At 44.3% G+C, this 24,324-nt stretch overlaps 1 protein-coding gene across 14 annotated transcripts in view; it reads left to right on the top strand.

Annotated features, from left to right (window-relative positions):
* MED12L (mediator complex subunit 12L) overlaps nucleotides 1-24,324 on the top strand; it is a 145,143-nt gene that overhangs the window by 12,562 nt on the left and 108,257 nt on the right. For 11 of the 14 annotated variants that reach the window (XM_075418461.1, XM_075418465.1, XM_075418462.1 and 8 more), the window contains exons 5-15: nucleotides 2,534-2,703; nucleotides 3,372-3,482; nucleotides 3,898-4,167; nucleotides 6,360-6,509; nucleotides 7,060-7,159; nucleotides 7,342-7,478; nucleotides 17,595-17,726; nucleotides 19,039-19,165; nucleotides 21,183-21,397; nucleotides 22,526-22,630; nucleotides 23,627-23,803. In XM_075418461.1, coding sequence (XP_075274576.1) covers nucleotides 2,534-2,703; nucleotides 3,372-3,482; nucleotides 3,898-4,167; nucleotides 6,360-6,509; nucleotides 7,060-7,159; nucleotides 7,342-7,478; nucleotides 17,595-17,726; nucleotides 19,039-19,165; nucleotides 21,183-21,397; nucleotides 22,526-22,630; nucleotides 23,627-23,803 — 1,694 coding nt within the window. The remainder of the gene's footprint in view (nucleotides 1-2,533; nucleotides 2,704-3,371; nucleotides 3,483-3,897; nucleotides 4,168-6,359; nucleotides 6,510-7,059; nucleotides 7,160-7,341; nucleotides 7,479-17,594; nucleotides 17,727-19,038; nucleotides 19,166-21,182; nucleotides 21,398-22,525; nucleotides 22,631-23,626; nucleotides 23,804-24,324) is intronic. The other 3 variants (XM_075418468.1, XM_075418474.1, XM_075418467.1) reach the window with 1 other exon arrangement.

Genomic DNA, 24,324 nt, shown 5'->3' with positions numbered 1-24,324 from the left:
CCTACAGCTCTTCTGCTGTCTGGAATGAACATTTTCCTTCTTCATCCTCAAAATAACTGCTTAGAACAGAAAATTTCACTGCTGTTTAGCAGCATCTCTGTACTTACGTGAGAAATGTCTGCTTCTTCCTGCCAACTCATTCTGTTGTTTCTTTCAAACTTTGCTCTGTGTTTTTTTTTTTTTTTAATTATTTGTAAGCTTGTAACACCAGTTTTCACTCTGAGCTCCTAGTTAAAGCCCCAAAAGTGTACTTTCTATTTTCTAGCAAGCATCCTGTGTTTGTTCTTTGGTGACAGTTTTAAAAATATTTTCAAAAATCAGCCTGATTTTTAGAGACAGAGAAGCAAGGGGGAGGCAACGTGTGTGGCTGCCAAGAAGGAAAAGAGACATCGAGTCAGGCTGGTGTCTCCATTGGCATATGAACTCTGGGAGGCTGCCGTGCTGTGGTTAGCTTTGCTGTGGTGAGGTCAGGGCTGTTTTGGTGGGAGATGAGCACAGTTCCGCACTCCTCTTCCGACACGGGATGGGTTCAGGCTCCTTTGAGCTGTTTTGGCACTACCGAGTGGGGCTGGGTGACTCAGTCTTTCCTTTTCTCAGCATCGTCTGCTGCCCTTCACACCAAGGGGTGCTGGAACAGCCCCTCTCCCCAGCCTCTCAGGTTGTCTTCCCTTTGGGGCAGACCTGAGCAGGTGGTGAGAGTAGGCTGATTGCTTTCCTAACCGGTGGTGAGTAGCTGTGCTAGTGATAAGAGAACATTGGTGGCTCTCCTGAGGGACTGAAATGATGATGCCGTGCACCAAGACTGGGGCTGTTCCTTTGGTTGGGAAGCGTACTCGTTAGGGTGTCATTAAAACAAGCACCTGCTTTCTTGGTTGTCTGGGAGTGGAGGAGAAAGAGGAGTGAGGAGGATGGGAAGACAGTTAGAGTTGTGCACTCTGTTGCAATAAATAGATCAGACCTTGTTTGCTCTGGCTGGGAGTAGTAGCTCTTTAAAACAAAAGGAGATCATGCTTAGTGGGAAGGTGCAAGTCGGTAGTGTGTGTTGGTGGGTAGGCAGATGCTCCTGCTCTGGCTCTGCTTCGGGCTGGTGCCGTGGAAGATCAAGTCTTCTGTCAAAATGCCCTGTTTTGCGAAGGTTGTTGAGAGCTTGTTGGGAAGTAGTTTGCTGTATGTTACTGAGCAGCCTTTGACAGTTCCCTGAATGTTTTGTGTCTGTGCCTTGGGTAACAGAAAGGCGGTTGCATTGTTTCTCACTCAGTGGCACAGAGATATCAGTAATTGCTTTGGGAAAATTATTCTTTCATACTGTCACATGAAATAAGTTTGAAGTTGTGGATCTGGAATTGTTTTTCCGAAAGTGAGCGAATGTTTGAAGTATATGTGGTTAAACTGCTCTAGGAAAGCCCTAAAACCCACTGGCTTCATGCAGAAATTTCAGTGAATTTGGGTAGAAAAGCCTTCAACATGTGGTCTGTATATGTTGACAGCACTGCCAATTACAAATGCAAAGGGGAAAAAGCATGAACACCCTAGCTGAAGTCTGAAGTGGGTAGTAAACTGCAAAAATAGTTGTGTGGGAGAGTGGTAGTTCCTGTAACTGACAGTAAACAGGCTTAGGTTGTCAAAGCAACTGCATTATGTATTCATAAAAGAGTGTGCTCTTCTAAAACATGCTGCATGCTGATTAAATAGAGCTCTGTCGGATGTTTGTCTCTGAGATACTAGCAAATAGCCTTGGTTGTTCCAGCTGCTGTTAGGAGAACGCCTTCCTCACAATTCCTCTTTTCCCAAAGGTGCATGTATATGACCAAGCGAGTTCACTTTTGTTTGCTAATTTTTCCAGCTTACACTAAATACAGAATCACTGCTGAAGCCAAGAGGAAAGCTGGTCATTTTTAGTAGGTTTGTGTATTCGCTGAAGAGCACCTACTGACCTATCTGGGACAAAGGAAAGATAATCAGTCGTACTGGCAGACCTCTGCACTGTGCTGGTCACTCTGACCCAAGAAACTGCTCCTGAGCTTTTGTGTTCTCGCTGGAGTAAAAATCTGGAGGAGCTGTCTGTTTCAGGGTGGTAGCAGAAAGAACAGTTTCACATCCCATTGCTTGTGCAAAGTCCCACTGAGTTTTATGTTGGCCATATTTGGAGGGGGAAGGATGAGAAGAGTAAAGGTCCAGATGGAAGGAAGCAATGAAGTATATTTATTTTATCTATTTCAAGGCTGCTTTGTGGCCGGATGCTGAAATCTGATGAGAGAGCCAGGTGATTCCCTAAAGGCATACCTGGTACCAGTGCTACTTATGTCATGCTAAGCTGGCAGGTTGCTTGTGCACTTGGCATTCTCTGTGCTTTGAGACCAATGCCCGGGAGAGGTGCAGAAGCAGCGCATTAATTCACAATAGGAGCTGCGTTATGCAACTGTGGGTTAATGTTTTTGGAGAAGCTTTTTTGATGACAAAGTTTGTTTCGGTTCTCGCTGTCAAAGAAACCTTTTATCACCTGGGGTGTTCTAATTGTAAACTTATTTTGTAGAATGGACTCAGATTATAACCAGATACCTTCGAGAGCAGCTGGCAAAGGTTGCGGAGTTTTATCATGTGACTTCCAGCCAAGGCAACAGCTCTGTAGTGATGCCTCAAGAGATGGAACAAGCCCTGAAGCAGTGGGAATATAATGAAAAATTGGCATTTTATATGTTTCAGGTAATACTTTAAGAAGTGGATAGATTTTTTTTTTTTTTAAGGTTGCCATTTTTGGAAAGTTCAATTTTAGAACTTGCTGGTAGCTTTTGTCATAAGACTTGCATAAATTGTAAATGTTAATTCATTTTAAAGGTTTGCGAGCTGAAAAAGCTTTGATTTGCTTAGTATGCTTGATTGCAATTGCAGCAATGTATTCAATTATTCTGCTTCCTCTATATTATCCCATCTTTTAAGAGTGTTTGTAAGGATTGTGGATCAGGCTGAGGCTGCTGTGGCACATGAAGCCTTGGGTGTTGGAGTGGTGGCCTGGCTGTTCAGTTCCACACAGTTCTAGTCCAGAGTAACTCTCTGGTTGGTTCTACCCAAGGACAGAAATAACGTAAGGGTTGCCGGGAGTGAGTCTGTCTGTCAGGAGCAGTAAATCAGGCAGCCTGCTGAATTCATACCGCAGGGGTCACTGGTGCTGTATGCAAATGCTTCCCTCTCCATAGGGCTGCCATGATGATGGCTGATTCCTGCGTGTGTGGTGGTCATTGAGGGTCTCGGGAACTCTGTGCTGACATTGGGTGGTGAGAGCTGAACCAGAAATGAAATAAAACTTGTAATTACACAGCTTCTGGTTCAGCACTCTCAGCTAATATGTGGTGTGTTATTTTAAATCCTTTAAGGAAGGGATGCTCGAGAGACACGAGTATTTGACATGGATACTGGATGTTTTGGAAAAAATCAGACCCACTGACGATGATCTTCTTAAGCTTTTGTTGCCGCTGATGTTGCAGGTACATGCGTCTTTTAAAGCCAAAATCAATATAAATGCGATTCATACAGGTTAAATGATTTTAATATTTGAGGTGGTAAAATCTATATAAACATTTTTACTTAGGACATTTAGAAAAATCTATTGCATGGTGCATGTTTGGAATTTATAAACACCTTTAAAATGTTCATGCTTTGTAATCCTTAACTTGAATTGGTAGGATTCTGTTACTGTAACTGGTCCTGGAGGGAAAATGAATTTTTTAAGAGACAGAAGTATAGATTTGCGTTTGAGCTGCTCTTTTATTTTTTTAACTTCTGGACTCTTATATATTGGAGTTAAGCCTTTCTAGTTTGTGTATGTTCAGTGTTAGATTGTTAAGGAAATACATGGAATAGACTGTGTAGTAAACTACATTTTTTTTTTTTAAATTTCAGTATTCGGAAGAGTTTGTTCAGTCAGCTTACCTATCCCGTCGCCTTGCTTATTTTTGTGCCCGACGCCTCTCTCTATTGCTAAGCGATGGTCCTAACCTTGTAGCTGCACACTCTCCGCATATGATGATTGGACCAAGTAACCCTCCTCTGGCAGCTGCCAGTCCGACTGCCCCTGGTCCCGTGGTGAGCCCGGTCCAGCTGGCCTGCTCGGACTTCCTCTGCTGCCCTCAGCACCGTCCGCTGGTGTATGGACTTAGTTGTATGCTGCAGGTAGGCTGGTGGTCTGTTGCTCTTTGTTTTCAAGGCTATAACCATTGTTTATTGGAAAACAAAGTGTTTTTTGGGTGTGAAAAAGTGTGCTAGTTGTGGTGTGGAATGTACCTGCGTCCATTAAAGGGTGAGGACTGAGTGGGTCTGGGGGGAGCAGGGGCGTGGATTCCCCACACCAGCTGAGGCTCAGTGGTGGAACCAGCTGGAGAATCTTGTGCTGCCCGTGTGTCTGTCTGCACCTCTGCTGCCAGGGGTGGCCAAGCCTTCGCTCTGCGACGGAGTGTTTCTGGTTCCAGTAATGCTCTGCGCATCTGGGCACGCTCTCATCACCAGTGACCCTGCGCGGGTCTGCCAGACCCTGACTGTCTGCTGCGCATGGCTGGACAGAAGGCAGCACCGTGCCGACTGCTGCAAGCTCCCACTTTTGGGCACCTTCTTGCTTCTTCCAGCTTGTCACTGATGCTTGGTGCCACTGCAGACCACTTCGTTTTGATTTTATGAGAATGACAAGCAGTTTATATTGCCTTATCAGCTTCCACAGTTTTAAAAACTGTGGAACAGAAGAGGCTGTTCACTTGTGCTTGTTGCTCAGCAGTAGCAGAATTGTCAAGAGACTAATTATTTTCTAAAAAAAGACTTGTGTGATGAGCTGCGGTTGTTTGCCTTCTTGAGTGCTGACCTGGGGAGACTTCCTCAGCCCCTCCTCCTGTTGTCCGCTCGGTTGTCTGTCTCCAGAGGTTGCACAGAGATGTCCTGGTGGTGGCACCAGGAGTATGCTGATGCTTGCAGGACCAGACCACAAAATCACAGAACGGGTCCCTGCTAAGTGACCTCTTCAGATGCTGTCACCCACCCCCTCCCCTCAGGCAGGGTCAGCTGGAGCAGCTTCCCTAAGACCATGTCCAGCTGGGTTTTTAACATCTCCCCCACCTCTCTGGGCAGCCTGTTCCAGTACTGGACCACCCTGACAGTAAAAGAGCACTTTCTTGTGGTACGCAGCTCCCTTTCTGAGGGCTGCTGCTTTCCCACAGTCGTCACAGTGCGGGGAGCCCAGAGCCTGGAGGCAGGCCGGGATGCACGCAGGGGAAGCTCGGTCGGTGCTCTCAGAGGAAAACAAGTGGGCGAGTATCCGCATCCCTCCCTCCGCTGAGGGTCAGGAAGTTAGATCCTGTCTGGCACTCAGCCTCCTCTGACTTTCTTCCTCTTGAACATGGATCTGTCATGGGAACATCACTGTTTGTGTCCATGCTGGGCTGCTGGGGCATGCTTGTGTGCTCTGGCAGCTTTACAGCTCTGCTCTACTAGCAACACAGCTGGTAATCTTTCTGCTCTTCCCGTACTATTTGGATTTGTGTGTGGATGTTTTCTCTGCTCTTTTTCCTGCCCTTTTTTCTTGTGCTACCGAGCGGGTCCAGAGGGCAGCCTGGATTCGGAAAAGCTCTCTGTCTTTTCAGAGGAGCGTTTCTCTAGGCAGTGTTTTTGCAAAGGTGCTGCTTTGTGATCCAGAACTGGACTGGGGAAGCTTCCCAACACGTAACCCAGCAGTCTCAGGAATAAACATCGATAAGATGAATCGACGTACATCATTTTAGATGATATTTAAGGTCTGACCCCGAAACACAAGGCATTCTGCTTTTGCTCTGAACAGTACCTGCTGACAGGCTGTTGTAAAATGACTGTTTTGAAGCCTGTCAATGCAAGATCTTTCTTTTGAAGTAAATCTTAAGTTCATAGTGCATTTCAGTGATTCTTTTTTTGCTTTAAAACCTTGACAGAAGGTTAATTTTAATTAATTTCTTAAATTTTAATTTTTCACATGTATCTTCTTTCTGTAAGCTGAACACCAAAATGACTTATTTTTTCTAAAGCCATTCGGGTTTCACAGATGGGATCTGACTGAAGTTAACCTTTGGTGATGTTCTTTGACAGCGCTATGAAAGCAATACAAATGGGGATTGAACATGTATATACTTAAGTAAATTTTTTAGTAACGAAGAAGAAAAATAATAGAGTATTTGAACTTCCTCATATGATGTTTATAAATAATTGTGCATATGCCTGTCTTTCGTTCCTTTCACTGTAGGAGTTAGACCAGAAGTGATTCTAGTCTCCTGGGCTCTCTTATTGTTGGTATTGTCTATTACATGTGTTTAGAAAGTGAAACGACTTTTGTTTTATACTATCACTTGCAGACTGTAACTCTTTGTTGCCCAAGTGCCTTGGTGTGGAATTATTCCACAAATGAAAATAAGAACGTTAATCCAGGCTCACCTCTGGATTTACTTCAAGTTGCTCCATCTAGTTTACCTATGCCAGGTGGAAATTCAGCATTTAATCAGCAGGTAAGCTTTTTTCATCATTAGATTATTAAAATCTGTATTCTATCCTAAATAATGATTTGTGATCATTAGGGTTACAACCAAGTTTAGATATTTCTGTAGGTCTAGTTTCAAGATTTAGAGGTGTACTAGTTTTTTATGACCTTACTTTGTACTTCATTCAGGTACTAATTCTGTGAAAGTACCAGGAATTTTATTTAGGTTGGGATGTTTTCTGTTATTAAACTAAAGTTACTTTAAGGTGTAAAATGGCAAAGAAGAGGAAGCTTGGTGTACCGTACTGTAAGATGTGACTTTTCAGACATGCTGAAAGTTAACTTTTGCTGGGTTGAATGTAAGGACTTCGGAAAAGATGTTTTATTGTACAAGATGATTTGTAACAGATAAAAACATTTGAAGAGAACGTACTGCAGTTTGTTGTTCCCAAATGTAGAGGGTGTTGTGGAACACCGTAGGGTACCTGGCTCCTGCTGAGAAAGCTGTCACAAGCTTGAAATGAAAATTGAGACTTCCCACCATGAGCTAATTAGCGTCTATCTTTTTTTTTTTACAGGTTCGGGCAAAGATTTATGAAGTAGAACAGCAGATAAAACAGAGAGGTCGTGCTGTGGAGGTGCGGTGGTCTTTTGACAAGTGCCAAGAATCAACTGCAGGTAAGACCACTTGGAATGAAACAAATGTTGGGAGCTTTAGGATTTACATCTGTTCTTCTTCTTTGAGTTATAATTCTGTTGCACCGTGATTGATTTGACAGATGGATGTAATGCAGTGTCCTCCTGTGTAAACTTTTTTTTTTCTCTTCCTTCCCCTCCTCCTCTCTAACCTCCATCTGTAGGGGTCACCATCAGCCGGGTTTTGCACACCTTAGAAGTGTTGGATCGACATTGCTTTGACAGATCAGACTCCAGCAATTCAATGGAGACACTTTATCATAAGATTTTCTGGGCAAATCAGAATAAAGATAACCAAGAGGTAATGGCTACACTCTCCTCTCACTTTGTAATCTGTAGACAATGGATTTTATTTTTACTTACGAGAACTATATGTGTGTATATTTGATACAAAAGCTTTGTGTTCTTGGTGTATTTTTTCTTTACTACTTGAGATTTGGTTTATTACGAGAAAACAGCTCTTTGCTGTTATAGTGGAGTTCTTCAGTGTTGTGTACTGTAAACCTCATTTAGGAGAAATGATATATCAAGGTTTTGTCGTTTGTTTTTTGAGTGCTGGCACATTGCTTGATAACAGCTTTTACATTTATTGTAGAAAGTAGTAAATTAATAGGTTAAGTGTAGTAAAATATTTTAAAACTACATACTCTTACGTCTTTTCGTATTTTTACCTGTGCTTCTAGAACCATTTTCAGAGATCATGAAAATCTTTATTGGAAATCTTTAACTTTTTGTCTCTCTTTTTATTTTTTGGTGCAGTGCAGATGATGATGTCACTGGGCCTGTGTATAATGTCAAACTCTTGAGTTTCCCTGGGAAGTGTCTGGGGAACAGATTAAATAGCCAGCTTTAATAATACACTGTTGAAGTAAAATTTTAAAGTCGAAAATATTAGTGAATCTGCCATAGCTGCTCACGTTAATGTTTTAAAAACTTTTATGCAAAATGCCTCGTTTCTTGAATACACCTGGTTTTTGTTCATGACTCTGTGTTCTAAGTGATTGGTCATCATTGAAGATGCTCTTTTGCACAGAAATACTGCATAATAATTGTCAATCAGTGTTTCAATGACTTTGCAATAAACAAGCAAAATATAGTGTTGGGGAAATAACATCTCTGGAAGTGTTTCCAGAGGGATGTGCTTGCCAACAGACTCTGTATGTGAAGCTCAGAACCGGTAGGTGGGAGCGAAATGCTTGCCAGAGCTGTCTGTAGTTCAAATACACTATTGTGGTAATGAGAGAGAAGCAGAGGAAGGAGAGCTGTTACAGCAGGCAGATGAAGTTGTTGAAAGTTCTTAACCCTAACGCTTGGATGAAATCAGGAGTTCAACACACAAGTATTTTTGTATTTGTAAAATGGGTAGGGTGTGATATGATATGCTTTATTGTTTGAATGCTGCCTTTTTGTTTTTATCTGTTTTTGGGGTCACATGGTGTGGTTCTGTGCTGTTCGGTAGTTGTATTTCTATCTTTTTTTCCTTCTCCCTGTCTATATTCAAAAAGTTTTTCTGACTAGCTACAATTTTACTAACAAACTTGACGTGCGGAATCAAACTTCACAACTCGGAGAGTTATCAAGCAGGTCTGTTTATTGCAGCGCCGGGTGCAAGGGGGATCGCTCCTCCTAACATGCACACCGAGTCACGAAGCATGCACCTATTTATTACAAAGCTTATCTAAGTAGGCTGGATTATAGTAATTATTTCTAAGAATTCATTATCATACTCCACCCCTCTTTAGCACTTGCGCAGTGTTGTCTGGTCGTCTCTGGGGGTCTTCTGGATGAAGGCTCATAGTCTTCCTCGCTGTGTGCTTTCACCTTTGGCTCAAAAATTCCTGAGTTGTCTGTGTTGGCTGAGGCCCAAACCATAGGACCAGTTTCGGCTAGAGAGTTGCTTCTTACAAACAAACAACAAAGTTCTGGTTATCAGTCCTTGTTTCTCTTCATTGGTCTCCAAGTAGGCCTTGTTAGCTACATTTGAGCCACAATAGTCCTTGTTTTCCTTCGTTTGTCTCCCAGGCAGTCCTTGTTAACTACATTTGAGCCACAGCAGTCTTTGTTAGCAAGGTTACGAAGAACAGAACTAAACTAAATAACAGTGTTTAACTCTTACTTGAACATAGATGCAAAATTATATAACAAAATTAAACTAAAGCTATAGCAAAATTGAACTAATTGTCAGTTTCCCACATCAAACTGTTTCTTTATGTTTCAAAAGGCAGTGTTGGTAGGGAGACTTCTGAAAGTAAGGTAATTATTCTGTTCTTATTGTAGGTTTTCTGCTATTGTTGACTTTGTTTTATGGTGCTTTGTGACTTTAGGTTGGGTTGCCTTGAAAACCGGCCTGTTTTGTCCCTTAAACAGCTCTTTCAAAGATGTGCTCCCCAGTTCTGGGTACTAGACATTTTTATGAAGGTCTGTCTAGTTAATGTGCAGGGCTGCCTATCTTCTAATGGCATAACATTGTACTCTGAGGTGAAGAATGCTAGGCAGGAATAAAGCATGACCGTACGTAAGTGACCATGTGCCTATGTTTGCGCAGGAGTCACAGGAGACTGTAGGGAGAGCAGAAGTGAAGAACATGTTGACTTCTTTCCGAGAGAAGAAAACTTAACTGTCAAAATTTCAGTCTTACCTTACTGGGTCTGCAGCTGATATGAAATTACGTATGCTTTGTTTTCAGTTGGCAGCTCATGTCACTAGGATGTCTGCCTGCTGACATAGTTATTTAAAGCAAAATATACTTTGAAGGACAGCTGTCCACTTACCCCTGTTTTGGTGTGAGCCCAACTGGAACATGTTTGGAACTTATTTCCTGTCCATTTTCCCTGCTGGATTGGAAAACATTGTTGTGAAGACTGCAAATGATGCCGGTGCGAGTAGTTATGAGAGTGGCGCTCCAAAGCACCGGGCGTGCACTGGAAGGGAAGGAGGGTGGCTTCTGCTACAAAGTCCTTAGGTTCTGAGAGGGACTGAAAACAGACAAACGTGCTCAGGACGCTGCTTTTATACTACTGTTGATTTCTTCAGAATCATTGTAACAGATAACTGATGACTTCCAAGTGCCAGAGCAAATGTAAGACTTGAGGGAAGGGGCTGGAAAGAGGGAGGATGGATGGGTGTAGGCAGGTTGGCTGTAAGGCCAGGTGTCCTGGGCCCTGGAGGGGAGGAGTTGCTTTTCATCCCATGGGGAGATGCAGAGGAATGATGCTGAAGGCTGGGATCTGGTGACATTGGTGACAGAACATGAGAGAGCAAAACAGAGAAAATGTGGAGCGAGAGGTAGAGCTTTGGCCATACTTTGAGTAGGACAAATAGGGCAGACGGGTGGCAGACGTTGAACAGAGCTCAGAGTTTGAGCATCAAGTTGCATGTGACAAAGGTGACACACTGAAGCTGTGTGAGAAGATGTGATCCACATTTTAACCAGACCCAGAACAAACCTTTCATCCTTAACCTCGAGGGAGGCCACAGAAATGGGAGGAGAATCCAGTGCTTCTCCAGTGACTTGGAGAAGACTTAACATGGAGGAGCACTGACTGTGTTATTAAATGTTGCATTATTAAGCAGACGTTAAATAGGAGACAAGAATCATGTTGCACTGCCGCGGTGTCTTAAGAGTGATGGTCCCTGCGTAATCCCAGAGGCGTCTGAGCCTTAACCATGGATCATAGCCTGGGTGCTTTTGTGTGGTGGGATTCCTTACGGGCACGGGGCTTGCAGCAGGCTCTGTGTGCAGCCCAAAAAGTAGCACTTACTACATCTGTCAGGTGCTCAACTTTTTATCGGTGAGTCTCCAAATGATAATAACACTTGTTGAATTCTTTTGGTGTGAAGGTCTGACACCTACTAAAAATGTAATATCACAGTTAATATGCTAAGAACGATGCTACCTTGTGAGTGTGACCATGTGTACAGTGAGCAATGCAAAGGACCTTTCATTTCCAATTCTGCGTCACTGACTTGTGTAGAGTTTCTCGGTAGATTTGGCGGAGCAGGAGGACTTGAAATCTAGAGATCTATGACGTGGCATAGAGCTGTAAATTCACTTTCATTTGAGATGGCATTGCAGAGGAAACTACTTATTTATAGTCGCATGTATTTTCCATCTGACATTTCGTTCACTCAAAACATCTCTTGTGCCCAGCTCCAGAATCATTACTACTGTGGGGGTTATTGTGGAAGTACCTTTAAATAAATAAATCCAGTAAACAGTTTGTATTGCTACAATACAGTTTTAAATCAGAGTAAAATTGTGTTGCACTCATCCAGATTTGGAATACCTTTGATTCCTCTCCACCCCCTTCTACAGATCAGTCCCTCTGAAGGGTTAAGTCAGTTTGTGCAAAAATAGAGTCCTCGGAAGAGTGAGCTAGAGAATGCAATAGCAACCGTTTTGTAATCTGTATGAAAACTCTTCTTTGAGGTCACCCGTCATTTTCTTGTGGCTTATCACAGAGAACCACTCAACTCTCTCTTAACTTTTAGTCTACCTGTATTTTATTATCTGTCACAGTCTTTCACAGGTACAAGTAGGGAAGGGAACTGAGAGAGGAATTATTTTTCTCTTCGTTTGTTTTGTTTTGGAATGGTTGGCGAGACTTTCCAACTCATCAGTCTCCTGTGTAGAAAACCACGTGTTGATTAAGTATAGCTTGAAATACACCTGGGCAGTGGGAGGGATACCTAGTAAATGAAACTTCATACCAGTATTTTCTAGCTAGTATGCAATAGTAAATGGATGAAAAGAGAGCGTGCTTGATTTTTAAGAAGTGATACTGAATTTCTTGAAATCATTATGTAGAATCCTGAAACTCCATGGATATTTGTGCACTCGGATTGCTTTTAAGGTTTAGGTCTCTAACTTGTATTTAGGTCTTACTTCTCATGTTGTCTTTGAAGTCCAGCTGAATTCTTATGATGCCAAGAGATGTTTTTCGTTTTTTGAGTGAAGAAGTCCTGTTTTGAACTTGGTTCTCACAAATAGGGCTTGTTACAAATGCAGAGAGTTAATATTTGTCTTTCTGAGATCACTTAGCTGGAAATGAAACAACAACAAAAAAAGACAACCCCGCTGTGTCTGTGGGAAAGGAGGTCTAAGGATGCCTTTTTAGTTAGTAAGCTACAATTTAGCAGTTTGTTTACTGCCTAAGGGACCTGAATCTGAGTGTGCTGGGATGCGTGATGGGTAAGAGAGACAAGACGAGCAAAACAAAATAAATTAAAATACCTGCAGAATCAGCATCTACATATCAGAGTCTGTATCTCTGTATATACAAAGTGGCGCATTTATGTCCTCTGGTGTGCCCAGCAGCCCGGCCCGGCAGCCCCCGGTGTGCCCGGACGGCAGCCCCCGCTGTGCCCGCAGCCCGGGCGGCATCGGTGTCAAGCAGCATGGGTGTTCCCTGGTGGTACTGAGTCACACGCCTGCCTGCTTTCGGGAGAGCTTTTGGTGAGGTGAGAGGAGGCTGGGGTTTCCTTTTGCGTGGCGATTTGAGCTCTGGGGCATTACGCACTGCTCTTTCCGCCTCCGCCACAGCAAGAGAACTTCTGTAGTCCAGGGGCCTCGGCAGTGGGCTCGGCTAGCACAAAGTCAAGCTAGTTCCTTAGTAGCAACATTTAATTAGATAATAAAAGCAACGACTAATGCAAGAAGGGCGCAGAGTTACGGAAAGCAGAGGTTTAATAGTACCTTTGGCTTCCTGTCTCCAAACCTATCAGGAACAGCAGTGTTTAATACTTTCTTGTGTTACTAACCGTGGTGTGCTGTTTAGTTTATTTTATTATGAAAACAAACCAACTCTTTTCTTCTTTTCATCAACCCACCTTATGCTCCACTTATAACTGGGTGGAAATGAGGCCTTTGGTTTTCTCGGGAAGGCTCTGACTAGTGGCTCTCAGAAGGTTATAGCTATTGAGTCATAGCTAAGTAACAAATGTTGTGAGCCGTCTAACCTTGAAATCTCGCTTCAAAGGTGTGTGCTACCTGGGGTAGGTGATCTCTCCCATTTGATACCACCTTGAAGTGCTGTTCTTTCACTAGGACTCATGGAAGGTTTGGGAATCTCAAGGAAGGGTCTGGTCCACGGAAGAGCTTCCCCAGCCAGAGGGAGCTGCAGCTCCTGCCTATCCGTGTCTGTTCTCTGCTCAAGCCTCTAATGTCTTGTCTTCCCTACAAAACGTAGTCATTAAGTAACATACGAACTGATCTTTTTGTTTTCCTGCCCCTGAAATTTTAAGGGTACAAATGTGATCTTCATGCTGCTCTGAAAAGTAGTAGTTTGAGCCCCTCTGAAATGTGGTCTGCGCTTTTCCAGGCCAGCCTATCTGCAGGTACTGGATCCCAAATGAGACAAATCCAGAACCTGATTACTCTGCGCGGTGTTACTTAATTGCACTCTTAGCATGTTTAAATAAGCACGGTGTCGGCAGGGAGGAAGCCACAAGGTCCCGCGATGGTGAGACGGCCTCGGGAGGAAGGAAGCTTTGCCGTAGGGTGCTGCAGCTGCGCAGCCGGCAGCCACGGCTCTCCCTGCACGCGGGCTGCTGCCGCTCGGCACAGCAGCAAGCACGCAGCGCTGGAGCTGCCAGCGTTGGCCTGACTCATCTTCCAGTTTGATGTGGCTCTACAGACGAGCTGTGGGCTGGTTAGCGTAGTCCTCCACTGCCCATGTACTGCTGTAGAGGCGTACTTAGCATAGGGGTTTTGGGTAATTCTTTATACTGCAGGGACTTGATACAGCTTTCAAATGTATTTGTTATTTTCAGTCAAAAGCAAAGGAAAGTATTTGATGGTTAGACGCTTTGACTTTACCTGCTGCTGCAGGGCCCCATGTTCCAAGAACCCAGTGTATGGGAATGGCTCTGAGGATGCCAATTTGCCCAACAACAGTCTGCATCGGAGGGTTCAAATAATTACCTGCACTCAGATAACTTTTAATTGCTGCACATGTCAGTTCCTGAAAGTCAAACCCACTGTGTTTAGGCACTTAAAAGTGGTGTGGTGGAAATTCTTAGGTGGATAAACACCTCGGTGTTTCAGGTATTTATGGTGAGCTTTATTCCTTTCGAAAGAGGTTATATTCAGCATACGTGTGAAGCTGCAGAATCAACATTGTGATTTTTAAGGCACATAATCACTTCTAGGTGTTTGGTTTGTGGTGATGTTGGATTCTCCCTTTTATAGGCGTAGAATTGGGGAGTTATTTTTATGGTTTTGCACTAATAAATATCACAGTGTTAGCAGATGACTCATTTAGAAACAGAATTAACTATCTGCATTTTCTGCAGAGCTGTAGAGCTGTCTCTTTCTCAGTATTTAAGTTTAATACAATCCCAGCCCCGCACTCGGAAAAAAACAGATTGTCCCTTGAAAGTAAGCTGCTTGAAGTAGATCACTCGTTCTGTGAAATCTCCTGAAGTTTGGGTAGAACAGACAAGGAATTAACCTGTGGTTAATTTATGTAGGCCTCAGTGAGGTCCTGGCCAGGATAATTCTGTGTTACTTTCTTGTGAAGTACACAAACGTCCCTCCTTTATTTATCCTTTTTGTTAAGAGAATTTTAATAGAGGGCTACACATGGAAGAGCTGTTCAAAAGTACGAATTGACAGCATTTCTTGAAATAACTGAAATATCCTTTTCTGTTAAAGCTGGATGTTCAGCTTGCTTCTTTGGGCTATCAAATAAGTAATTTATTCAATCTTTAGTTAAAAAAAAGAAAAAAAGACAGTGGCTGTTGGTAGGTCAGTTCCTGAAACTCTAAATGTGCCATTTGCTGTTGATCACTCGTTGTCAATGAACTTGAAGAAAGATTGAAAAACACCAACCAAACAAAGAATCTCTGAAAGAAACGTGCGTGGGTAAGTAAGCCTTAGCCCTCGACCGTAGACAGTTGGTGTGCAATTCCAATAAGGCATCCTGTTAATTACAACCCGTAAGTACAGACAGCGTGTCGTACAACAAATGCCTATGGCCTTGTGGCATCTGGCTTTGTAACCCGGGGGTGCCCAGGCCCTGGGGCCGGTGGGAGCCCACCCCCGGGTAGGTCGGGTGCGTATGACCGGTCCGGGGGCACAGTGCTGCCGTCTCGCCGAACAGCGTGGTGGCCGTTGGGGACGGGAGGGCTCAGCGGCGGAGGCAAGACAACCCTGCCGAGTCTTGTGTCCGTAGCCATCAGAGGTAAGTGGCACAGGCACGAGGTTGCAGGTCGTACTCCCTAGGACTCCACAAACACGGGCACACACATTGGATTTGACTTTTGTTTGCGTGTGTTCTTATAATGGTGACCGGAGTTTTACTTTGGGCTGTTTTCACATGTGTCATAAGGCTTAAACGTCTGTCCCCTTGCGCGGGAGCAGCCGCCGTGGAAGTGGTTAGCTCACTGGCTGCGGGCTGCTGTGGTTTTGCTTTTCAGTGCTAAGTGTAGCTGGGCGTAGCTCTGAGGGCAGCTGAGTAACAGGCTGATATTCTGGGCTTAGTATCTCAGGCAGCGTCTGGAGGAAATATTTGTACCTGTGCACGTGCATATGTATACCTCAGTGTCCGTCTGCGTGCTGGCAATGTTTGTACAGCGTGCATGTTCTCTGGAGGAAAAGCACCCCTGTTTCTCTCAAGTGGAAAATAATTGAAAGGCAAAAAATTGGCTTTTTTTCTTCTATGATTTGGCATTTCCCAAAACAACCTAAGCCCTTTTCTGTAGGCCAGAACAAAGGCACGTAGGAGCACTTTTATAACCACTTTTTCCTTCAGAATTACCCCGTGTAAGTCTACCTTTAAATGTCTCTTGCCAGGATTTCCCTCTCTGCGTTTGCCCCAGCGCAGTGGGCTCTGGCTGTCGGTGTCAGTGCCCCATTGCCTCACCTCGTCAAGGCTTTCCTCCTTTCCTTTTCTGAAGGGATTCAGCTGCAGGAGCATCACCTGCCGCTGGTTTGAGCAGACGGGCTGCTCGGCTGTTCTGTGGGACGGGCCGTTCCTGGTAAGGAGGAGGGTGAGGGAGGTCCCGTTGCGGTCCCGGGGATGCCGCAGGATCAGGATGCAGCGCAGGGCGGCCGCAGCGCAGGGCATGGGTGACCTGGCATGCTTTGCCTGAGCTCTCAGGTGGTGCCTCCTCCTTGAGATACAGAAGCTCTTGGGGTTTTTGTTGGCGTGGTTTCGCTTGTTAGCAGAAAGAAGTCGGTGTGAGGATCAGACTCTCCCAGGTGTTCTGCGTTGCCTTCAGAAATACATAGTGTCCATACTTAGGTTGTTAGCTGCCGCAGCTAACCACAGCAGTGGTGAGGTTACTGTGTCACTTCATCTGGGTAACAGAAAAGCATTTTCCCCTCTTCACTCCCCCCACCCCTACCCGTTTACTATCTCTTGCTTGCCCGCTGAAGCCTGTTTGCAGGAAACTTCTCTGTGTGATGTGTGTGCACGCACACGCCAGCCTTGTTCAGCATACCGCTGTTTTTTTGTATTTTTTGAGGAAAACGATTAGGATAGCTTTGAAGCAGTAACTTTCCTGCTTATGGGTCTGTAATTCCTAATCACTCTGAAAAAAGTATTAGCTTTCTGAGGGTGCCGTGCTTGACTCGAGCTCTACTAATATTTACTTGTAACCGTAGTTTGCACTAATCTTGGGGAAAGAAGAAAAATCACATCTGCTTAATTTGCAGGTTGGCCTTATGTTGAAGTGCTCAGAGGTGGCAGCCAGCTTGGGCAGGAGTGGGGGAGTTCAGCAGAGCCAGTTAGGTAGCACACGAGACAGAAGTACTTCCATAATGGGGGTGGTTAGTGGGAACAAGTTGCATGAACACTCAGTAGATATAAGCGTACCATATCCTACTGTGATTCTGTAAATACAGATGTTCTAAAGATGTGCTGTTTCTTAAAGCTGTCTGTGTTAGCTAAGAGGTAAATTGAGCTTTTGGGGAGTTTTTGGGGCTTGGTTATCTGCTAGATACACTTTTAGAGGTTAGGGGTTTTTGTTTGGTGTTTTTAATGTGTCAGTGGGATGCAAGTAATGGTCTAGAAAAAGACGAGGGAGGTTTGGAAGAATTACTGTAAGGAAAGCGTAAATTCTGTGTGGTTAATTGTGTTGAGAGGCTCTGTGTGGTATGCTTTTCCTGTTTCTCTTGCTTATAAAGCAGATTGCCCTTTTCTGTTTTTGTGAAGCAGCTTTATGATAAAGGAAAATTTTGATTTGAGTATCAGCAGTGTGAAAACTGAGATTTCCATTCCTGGCTTCCAGATTCTATTTCATTTGCAAACACTACAGATAAAGCAGATGTGTGCATCTGTCAGTACTGAAGAACAAAAAGCAGCTTTTGTCTTCATCTCCCAGAACCCTGGCTGCTGTGGGCTGTTTGCTCGGAAACGAGCCTGTGGGCTGTGTGGGTGAAATGGTTTTCTCTCTTTGCTCTCGCACTCAACAGGTAGCCCCGAACGACGAAGCTGTGGTAACGCTGCTCTGCGAATGGGCTGTGAGCTGTAAAAGGTCTGGTAAGCACAGGGCCATGGCTGTAGCCAAACTCTTGGAGAAGAGGCAAGCAGAAATTGAAGCAGAAGTAAGTTACTTCCACTGCTAGAACCGTGTGAACAGTATGCATGAAAGGAAGACATTTCTAAGGAAACAGCACTTTAATCTCTACGCATTACAAAACAACCAAGTTGGATGGCATTTGGAGCACTGGGGATTTTTGTCATCGATCCACAGTTTTTAAATTCTAGATAGATATAAAATGAAAAAGCCTTCTATTTAAAATAAGGGGAAATTGCAACCTAACTGAGTATGGTCTGTATTAGCTGATTTATGTCTGTTTGTTTGAAGTGTTTTACTTCTGTGAGTCCAAACAAAGGAGTCCCCCAGTAACCAGAGTCCCTCAAAAAGAGGGGTGTGGGTCTGGCTGGCGGGGCAGGGCTGTTGAGCTGCTGGGGCTCCGGGAAGGTTCCGAGACTAAATGCGTTTTGAGGCAAAATTCAAGTGTAACTTGAAGTCTTGCGTTCTGTAGAGGTTCTTTGTGTTAGGGGAAATGAAACGTTTCACTGGAGAAGCAGGACGCGCTAGTGACATCTTTGGGGTAAACTGTGGCCTGTCTGTCGTGGCGCGTGGTCCCACTCCAGCGTGCGTAAGCTGACGCTGCTCCTTGGCGCTTCAGTAATGCTGAATCTGCGCTGCAGCGAGGACTGAGCAGCGGCAGCGTGTTCGCCAGCACCGGCGGGCAGTTCTCACAGGATGGGTGCTCTGTTTAGGTCTGGGTTTTTCACCCCTGGAAAAAAGGGTTCCAGGAAGCGGCGTGAGATGTCTGTTCAGCCTGGGTGCAGGGACGGACGGCTGAGAGCACTCTCAGAAGTGTGTCTGCCCAGACAGACGCACAGACAGTGTGAGGTGCACAGCGACTTTCACTTTCCAGAGCCGTGCTGCTTTGAAGGCCCCTCACCGCAGACCATTAATTGGGGGAGGGGAGCTTACAGTATGGTTTCTGCCTCACTCCCACCGAAGTCCTCTGAAAGCAGAGTGGTTTGCCCTGGCTGTTACTCTATTTAGAGCCACTTAACAAACAAGAGGAGTTACCTTCTGTGTTCACATTGGTCCTGGAAGTTCTGTATCTTAAATTTTTGCTTTTCTATGAAACTGTTGCTGCAGATGATGGTACGTCTCAGGCATTCCTTTTCAATAGTAATCCAAAGTAATTAAATAAAACACCTTAGAAGTAACCAAACTAGGTGATGGGAAAAACCTGTCGTTCTAGACGAAGTGTGGATTTTATGAAGAAGTAGGAAACAATCGCACGTGTAGTTGCCTCAGATGCAAATTGTGGGAATATTATATGTGTCTGTGTGTAGATAGATGCTTTTTTTATTTATTTAACCGTGCAGAGATGTGGGGAATCTGAAGTCCTGGATGAAAAGGAATCTCTGTCTTCAGCCTCCTTGACAGGTTCCAGTCTTCCTGTTTTTCAGAATGTCCTGCTAAGGTTTTTAGACACACAAGCTCCTTCATTATGTGAGTATTAACTAATTTATATTCCAAAGTAGATCAGAAGCAACTGGTCTGCTGCCTGAAGTTACTGTTTTGCTGTAGCGAGTGTTTCACAGTTTCCGTGATTACCTGCTCTGTTTTCATATGCACTTCTTTTTTTTTTTTTTTTGAAATCTCCTGCCTTGTCATAGGATTTTTCTGTGATTTTTGTTTCTTTTCACAAAAGGAAAATTGGCAGAAACTATACTTATTGCTGTTCAAGCTGTAAGAGATTCAGGGAAATTACTGGCACTCTATGCATATTTAACTTCAAACACTTGCCTCTCGTTGACACATCCACATTTGAAGTGACTGACGTGGAAGTTGCACGCAAGTGTTGAAGTCAAAAGCTGTTATCTGACAAATAGGTGGATTGAAAAAAGGATCTTTGTTCATCACCTATGAAATGTCTTGGTCTAAGAAAACTGCCGGATACTGTAGCTCGTGTTTCTGGTCTCTTAAGTACTGCTAGTTAGTGCTCCCCCCCACCCAAAGTAAAGGGAATTTGAAGTGGTTTGAAACATGATACTGAAAACTCTCAACATCCGAGAAAGGAAAAACTTCTTAAAAATTTGTTACAGACTCTGAAGTATTGGCAGTGCTCTATTTTCTTGCCAGTGGTGACCCTGCTTTTAATAAACCATCCAAACTAGTTGTGTTATTTAGAAGTGTGTTTCTGATGTGCTTGTTCCAAACGCGGTATTGTCCTTCTTCACTCGGGCAGCTCTGCGAGGCAGGGCAGGGAGAGCAGCTGAGGAATGTGGTCCTTGCTTGAAATATGCTTTGGCATTTTTGAGCATTGGACAAGTTTTGTGGTATTGTATTGTTTTTACGGTGGTTGAGCTTCTGTGTCTCCGAAAATGAGAAGCGTGTAATGGCTGCGTGTTGATGGAGGGCAGATGGCCTGGTCTGTGGGGGTGTGTGTCGCGGTGCTCCCCACGCAGCACCCAGTCCGCATGCTTGGCCCTTCAGGGTGGCACCGGCGAGGAGTTCTGCCCCTGACCCGGTGTGCTCCTGGGCTGCCGTTACAGCTTCTGTGCTGCACTGTAGTGAGGATATCTAAATAGAAATAGTGCTATATATTGAACTGATTTGAACTTGCAAAGTATAATTTGCTTTTAAATAAATGTTGATGATTTCGGATTCGGTCGTTCTGTAGCCGAAGGTTTTGTTGCCCAGTAGAGTTGGTGTGGTATAAAGCTGTTTTCTGTTAACTGCAATGTTGCGAACCTTTCTGTGGTACAGAACAAGTCAAATTAAATATAGCTGTGACAAATGAAAACTTAGTAACAGAATCTTATATGTTGTATTTCTCTAGGCTTTGCTTTGGCACTGGCAAAATAACATGCATTTATTTTAATAAACGTTTTCCTGACGTGTATGAGCACATTTAATAGATAAAATACACTACACTATCAAGCTTTGATAAAGAATTGCTTTTATATCACGGAAGCCTGGCAAGCAGAGATCTTGAGTTCTTTGAAAATATTTTAAAAGGTTTTCTGTTATGAATACAGAAGTGCTATAGAGAAGACAGTAACATTTACTATAGTAACATAATTTGGGAGGAAGGGACAGCCGTGGTCTGTTGTAATCCAAAGCTTCATCTTTAATTTTTCTTCACACAAGGAATGTCCTCGCCCTCTTGCTCCCTCTTTTGAATTTTTGGAAGTATTTGAACATTGTGCCTGACTGCTGACACCCGCCCTCGCCCCTCGCAGACGTGTGTGGGGTAGGACGCTCTGGAGTCCACTGCTTTCTGAAGTCTGGCCGGTGTCTGGAGCTGACAGCAGAGTGAAAACGTGTGAATTGGGTGGGGAAGGGTTTGTCCTGTGCAGACAAAGACAAATCTGTACAGGGTGCTGGAGATATTTTAAATAGGCCTTTAAAATTAATTTGCTGGGGTTTGCAATTTGGATAGTTGAAAGGCAGATATTTCTAAGTTGAAGCTACAGTCTAACTTTGGGTTGTGTTGTTTGTTTGTTTTTAATTTTTTGGGTAGCTGACCCAAGTAGTGACCATGAGAAGACAGAGTTTGTGAATTTGGTGCTGCTTTTTTCTGAATTCACTCGGCATGATGTTTTCTCCCATGATGCGTACATGTGCACTTTAATATCACGTGGAGACTTGTCAATCACTGCAACTACCAGACCACGTTCGCCTAATGGGGAAGCTGTGGATGAGCGCTATTCTAAGGATCGTGATGTCAAACTGGAGGTAACGCTTCGTACCCTTTCTCCCATGCTTGGTGCTCTGTTTTTGTTAAATGTAAATTTTCACCGAAGCATTCGTATTTCAGATATGAGTTTTTAAATCTGTGTCTTCTTGTCTCTTTCTCTTACTTTGAGAAGACTGAAAGTGATCCGTTAGCTTCATTCTTGTATGTAGCTGTAAATACTGCCTTTTTGGTGCAAACAGACTGAACCGACAGTTGTCTGGTGATCTGAATAGCTTGGGACAAACAGAAAGGCACGATGTAGACTTCCAAATGTACCAGTGGAAAAACTCATTTGCAGATGTGCTTCAGCAAAGAGAAGGGAGCGCTCTGAGCAGGAGGAGGCAGTGGGGAGCCCGGAGTAAGCCGCCTGTGCTCTGTGTAGTGCTGGCACAGCGCAGGCACGAGCGATGCGCAGCCTGGTAGCCTGCTCGCAGCCGATCGGGCGCTCGCTGTGTGCTGCACAGCCACCGATGGAGACTGTGAAGCCAGCCCTCGTGCCTCGATGTGCACAGTCCCGGTGCAACCCCGAGTCTTCCATCAGATGAGCAGTTCGTAACCTTTTCCAAAACCAGCGCAAGAGGAAGGCGATTTTAAACTCGGGCTGCGGACCAAGTTTGTACTCGTGTGATGAGATGTAGACTGTTCTGCTGCACGTTCCACGTGGCGCCTGTGGGCAGGCATCCTCTTACATTTCTGCTTAATTTCTTTTGCATATCTCTTACCTCAGTCTCATGGCCAGATTTTCCCTGAAATATAGGAGGTTTCTACAAGTTGCCTCTTGTGGTACCACAAAAGTAGGAAATAAATCCTGGGAAGGTACAGGAGTCAGCTTCCTGTTCTGGAGGCGTCCCTGGAGCAGGATTGCTCACGGGGATATACTGTAAAATGTTGTTTCCCCCTTTGGCTCCTGCCCTTTTCTATGCTTTTGTGGATTTAAGCTTGAGAGTGACTTTGTGAATTAAGGCTTATCATAAAGATTTAGAAGTCAGTATCTGAAAACTTCTTACCATCAATACTTTTTGTCTTAATTCTTAAGTAAGTCACGTGCTTGGGTTTACCACTGAACAGTTAAATGGGTCTTCAATAAAATGTGACTGATATTTGTTTTTCTCTCTGGCAATTACTAGGATCATAGTATTATGGAACATATGGGCATTGACTCAGGAACCGGTAGTATTTTTGATGATGTAGACAAGAGTGACTTTAAGGCAGATTTTGGTTCGGAATTTCCAGTAGGTTTAAGTTTCGATTTTCTGCATGTCTCTGATGCCTGTGTCTGCTGCTTGCTGTTGCCACTGAATGTCTCTCTGTGCCCCTCGCACCACCTTGCTTTTTCCATCGACATCCGATGTCCCTTGGCGTCCAGTCCCTGCCGTCTCCTGCGTCAGTGCATCGCTGCCTGTCTCTGTATCTCTGCTGTATGACAACTCTCTGCTCTTCTGTGCATCCCCTCGTTGTCCTGGCATGCACACGCCTGCCTGCCTCCTTCCCTTCCCCCCCCTCGCCTCCAGAGTATTCAGAGTGCTGTGTGGTATAGCTAATGCAGATCTACCCACTTCTTTGACACTGAGGAACCCCATTGGTGGCATTTGCTTTCAAATGACTGTTGTATGTTTTGGCTCTGTCTTCTGAATCTGCTTTCCCTTCTCTTTTTCCTTACTGTTAGCCTGATTCTGCATTGCTCTTGAATCTCCTAGTTTCTTCCTTTGGGCCGGTCCTTGTGCTGCATCCCCATGGACTCCTGTGCCCAGAGCTGTCTCTGCAGATCCACTTGCAGGACGTTGGGCCCCCTGTTTCCGCCAGACGTCTGTCATATGGGTGGTTTCGAGCACGTCCATGCCTGCCTGCCGTGTCTCTTGTCACCTCCCACTTCACCCTGTTCATTATTTTCCCTCCATCACTGAAATGTCTCGTCGCGGTTTCTGTGTCACAGCAGCACAAGAAGTGTGGAGATTGCTCTGAATCAAAATGCTTTTTTTTCCTGTCTGAATACCACTAGTTTAAAACTTGTGTAATAACGATGGAGATATGCGTAGAGATATAATGTGTATATGGATCTTAAGTTTCAGGCTTGATTACAATTGCCCTTGCTTTGCCTACCTTTGAAAAACCTCGGGTGTTTAAGACGTAACTGTAAGCAAGAATCAAATCGTATCTCTGAATGCAATTGCTGGATTTTGAAAGCTAGAGGTTACACTTACCTTAAACGTTTGTTTTACATGACTTAGATTTTTTCTCCGATGCCTGGGGAGTCTTGTGAGAATGTGAGCTCTTCTTTAGACAGAAGAATTTCAGTTACCAGCGAGAAGTCAGTCGAGAGGCCAAGACTGAGAGAACTGATTTTTCCGTCCAATTATGACCTGCTTCGCCATTTGCAATACGCCACGCATTTCCCTATACCTCTGGTGAGTGACCTCTGTGCTCGTGTGTGTAACGGGACCGCCTGACATGGCAGCAAAGCCTTGGAGGGAAGAGAGTTCACTGCCTGGAGGGAGCTGGGCTGTGTTTGATCGGAAGGGGGTTAGCTGGAAGAGTGCGCAAGAGGAATAACAATGTGTGGTGGCTTACTCAGGCGAGGAGACAGGCATCGCAATAAACCCACCACGTTCCAGGGTCTAATAAAAGTTTGCTAAATAGAAAATTTGATATTGCAGTTGGACAGATGGATAAATACCAAAATAGCTGAAAGAAATAGTTCTGAAATGTGAGGGACAGAATGGTGTTATTTCCTCCCACCCGCTTCTCGCTGTTTCTAGTGTGGATTTTTGGCGGCTGCTGCTGTTGTGTTTGTCTGTAGGCTCATGGGAACTGAAGAGAGCCCCATGAATAACATTCCAGATCCCAAACCCTCCTTCAGAGGACTTCTCATGTTTTCTCCTGTGCTAGACAAAGGGCCCAAATACTGAACAAGCCTCCAACTGGAATG

The sequence above is a fragment of the Opisthocomus hoazin genome, chromosome 4 (genome assembly GCF_030867145.1).
Source record: "Opisthocomus hoazin isolate bOpiHoa1 chromosome 4, bOpiHoa1.hap1, whole genome shotgun sequence".
NCBI lineage: Eukaryota > Metazoa > Chordata > Aves > Opisthocomiformes > Opisthocomidae > Opisthocomus > Opisthocomus hoazin.
Note: the sequence above shows the minus strand (reverse complement) of the source record. Positions and strands in the feature narration are given on the sequence as shown.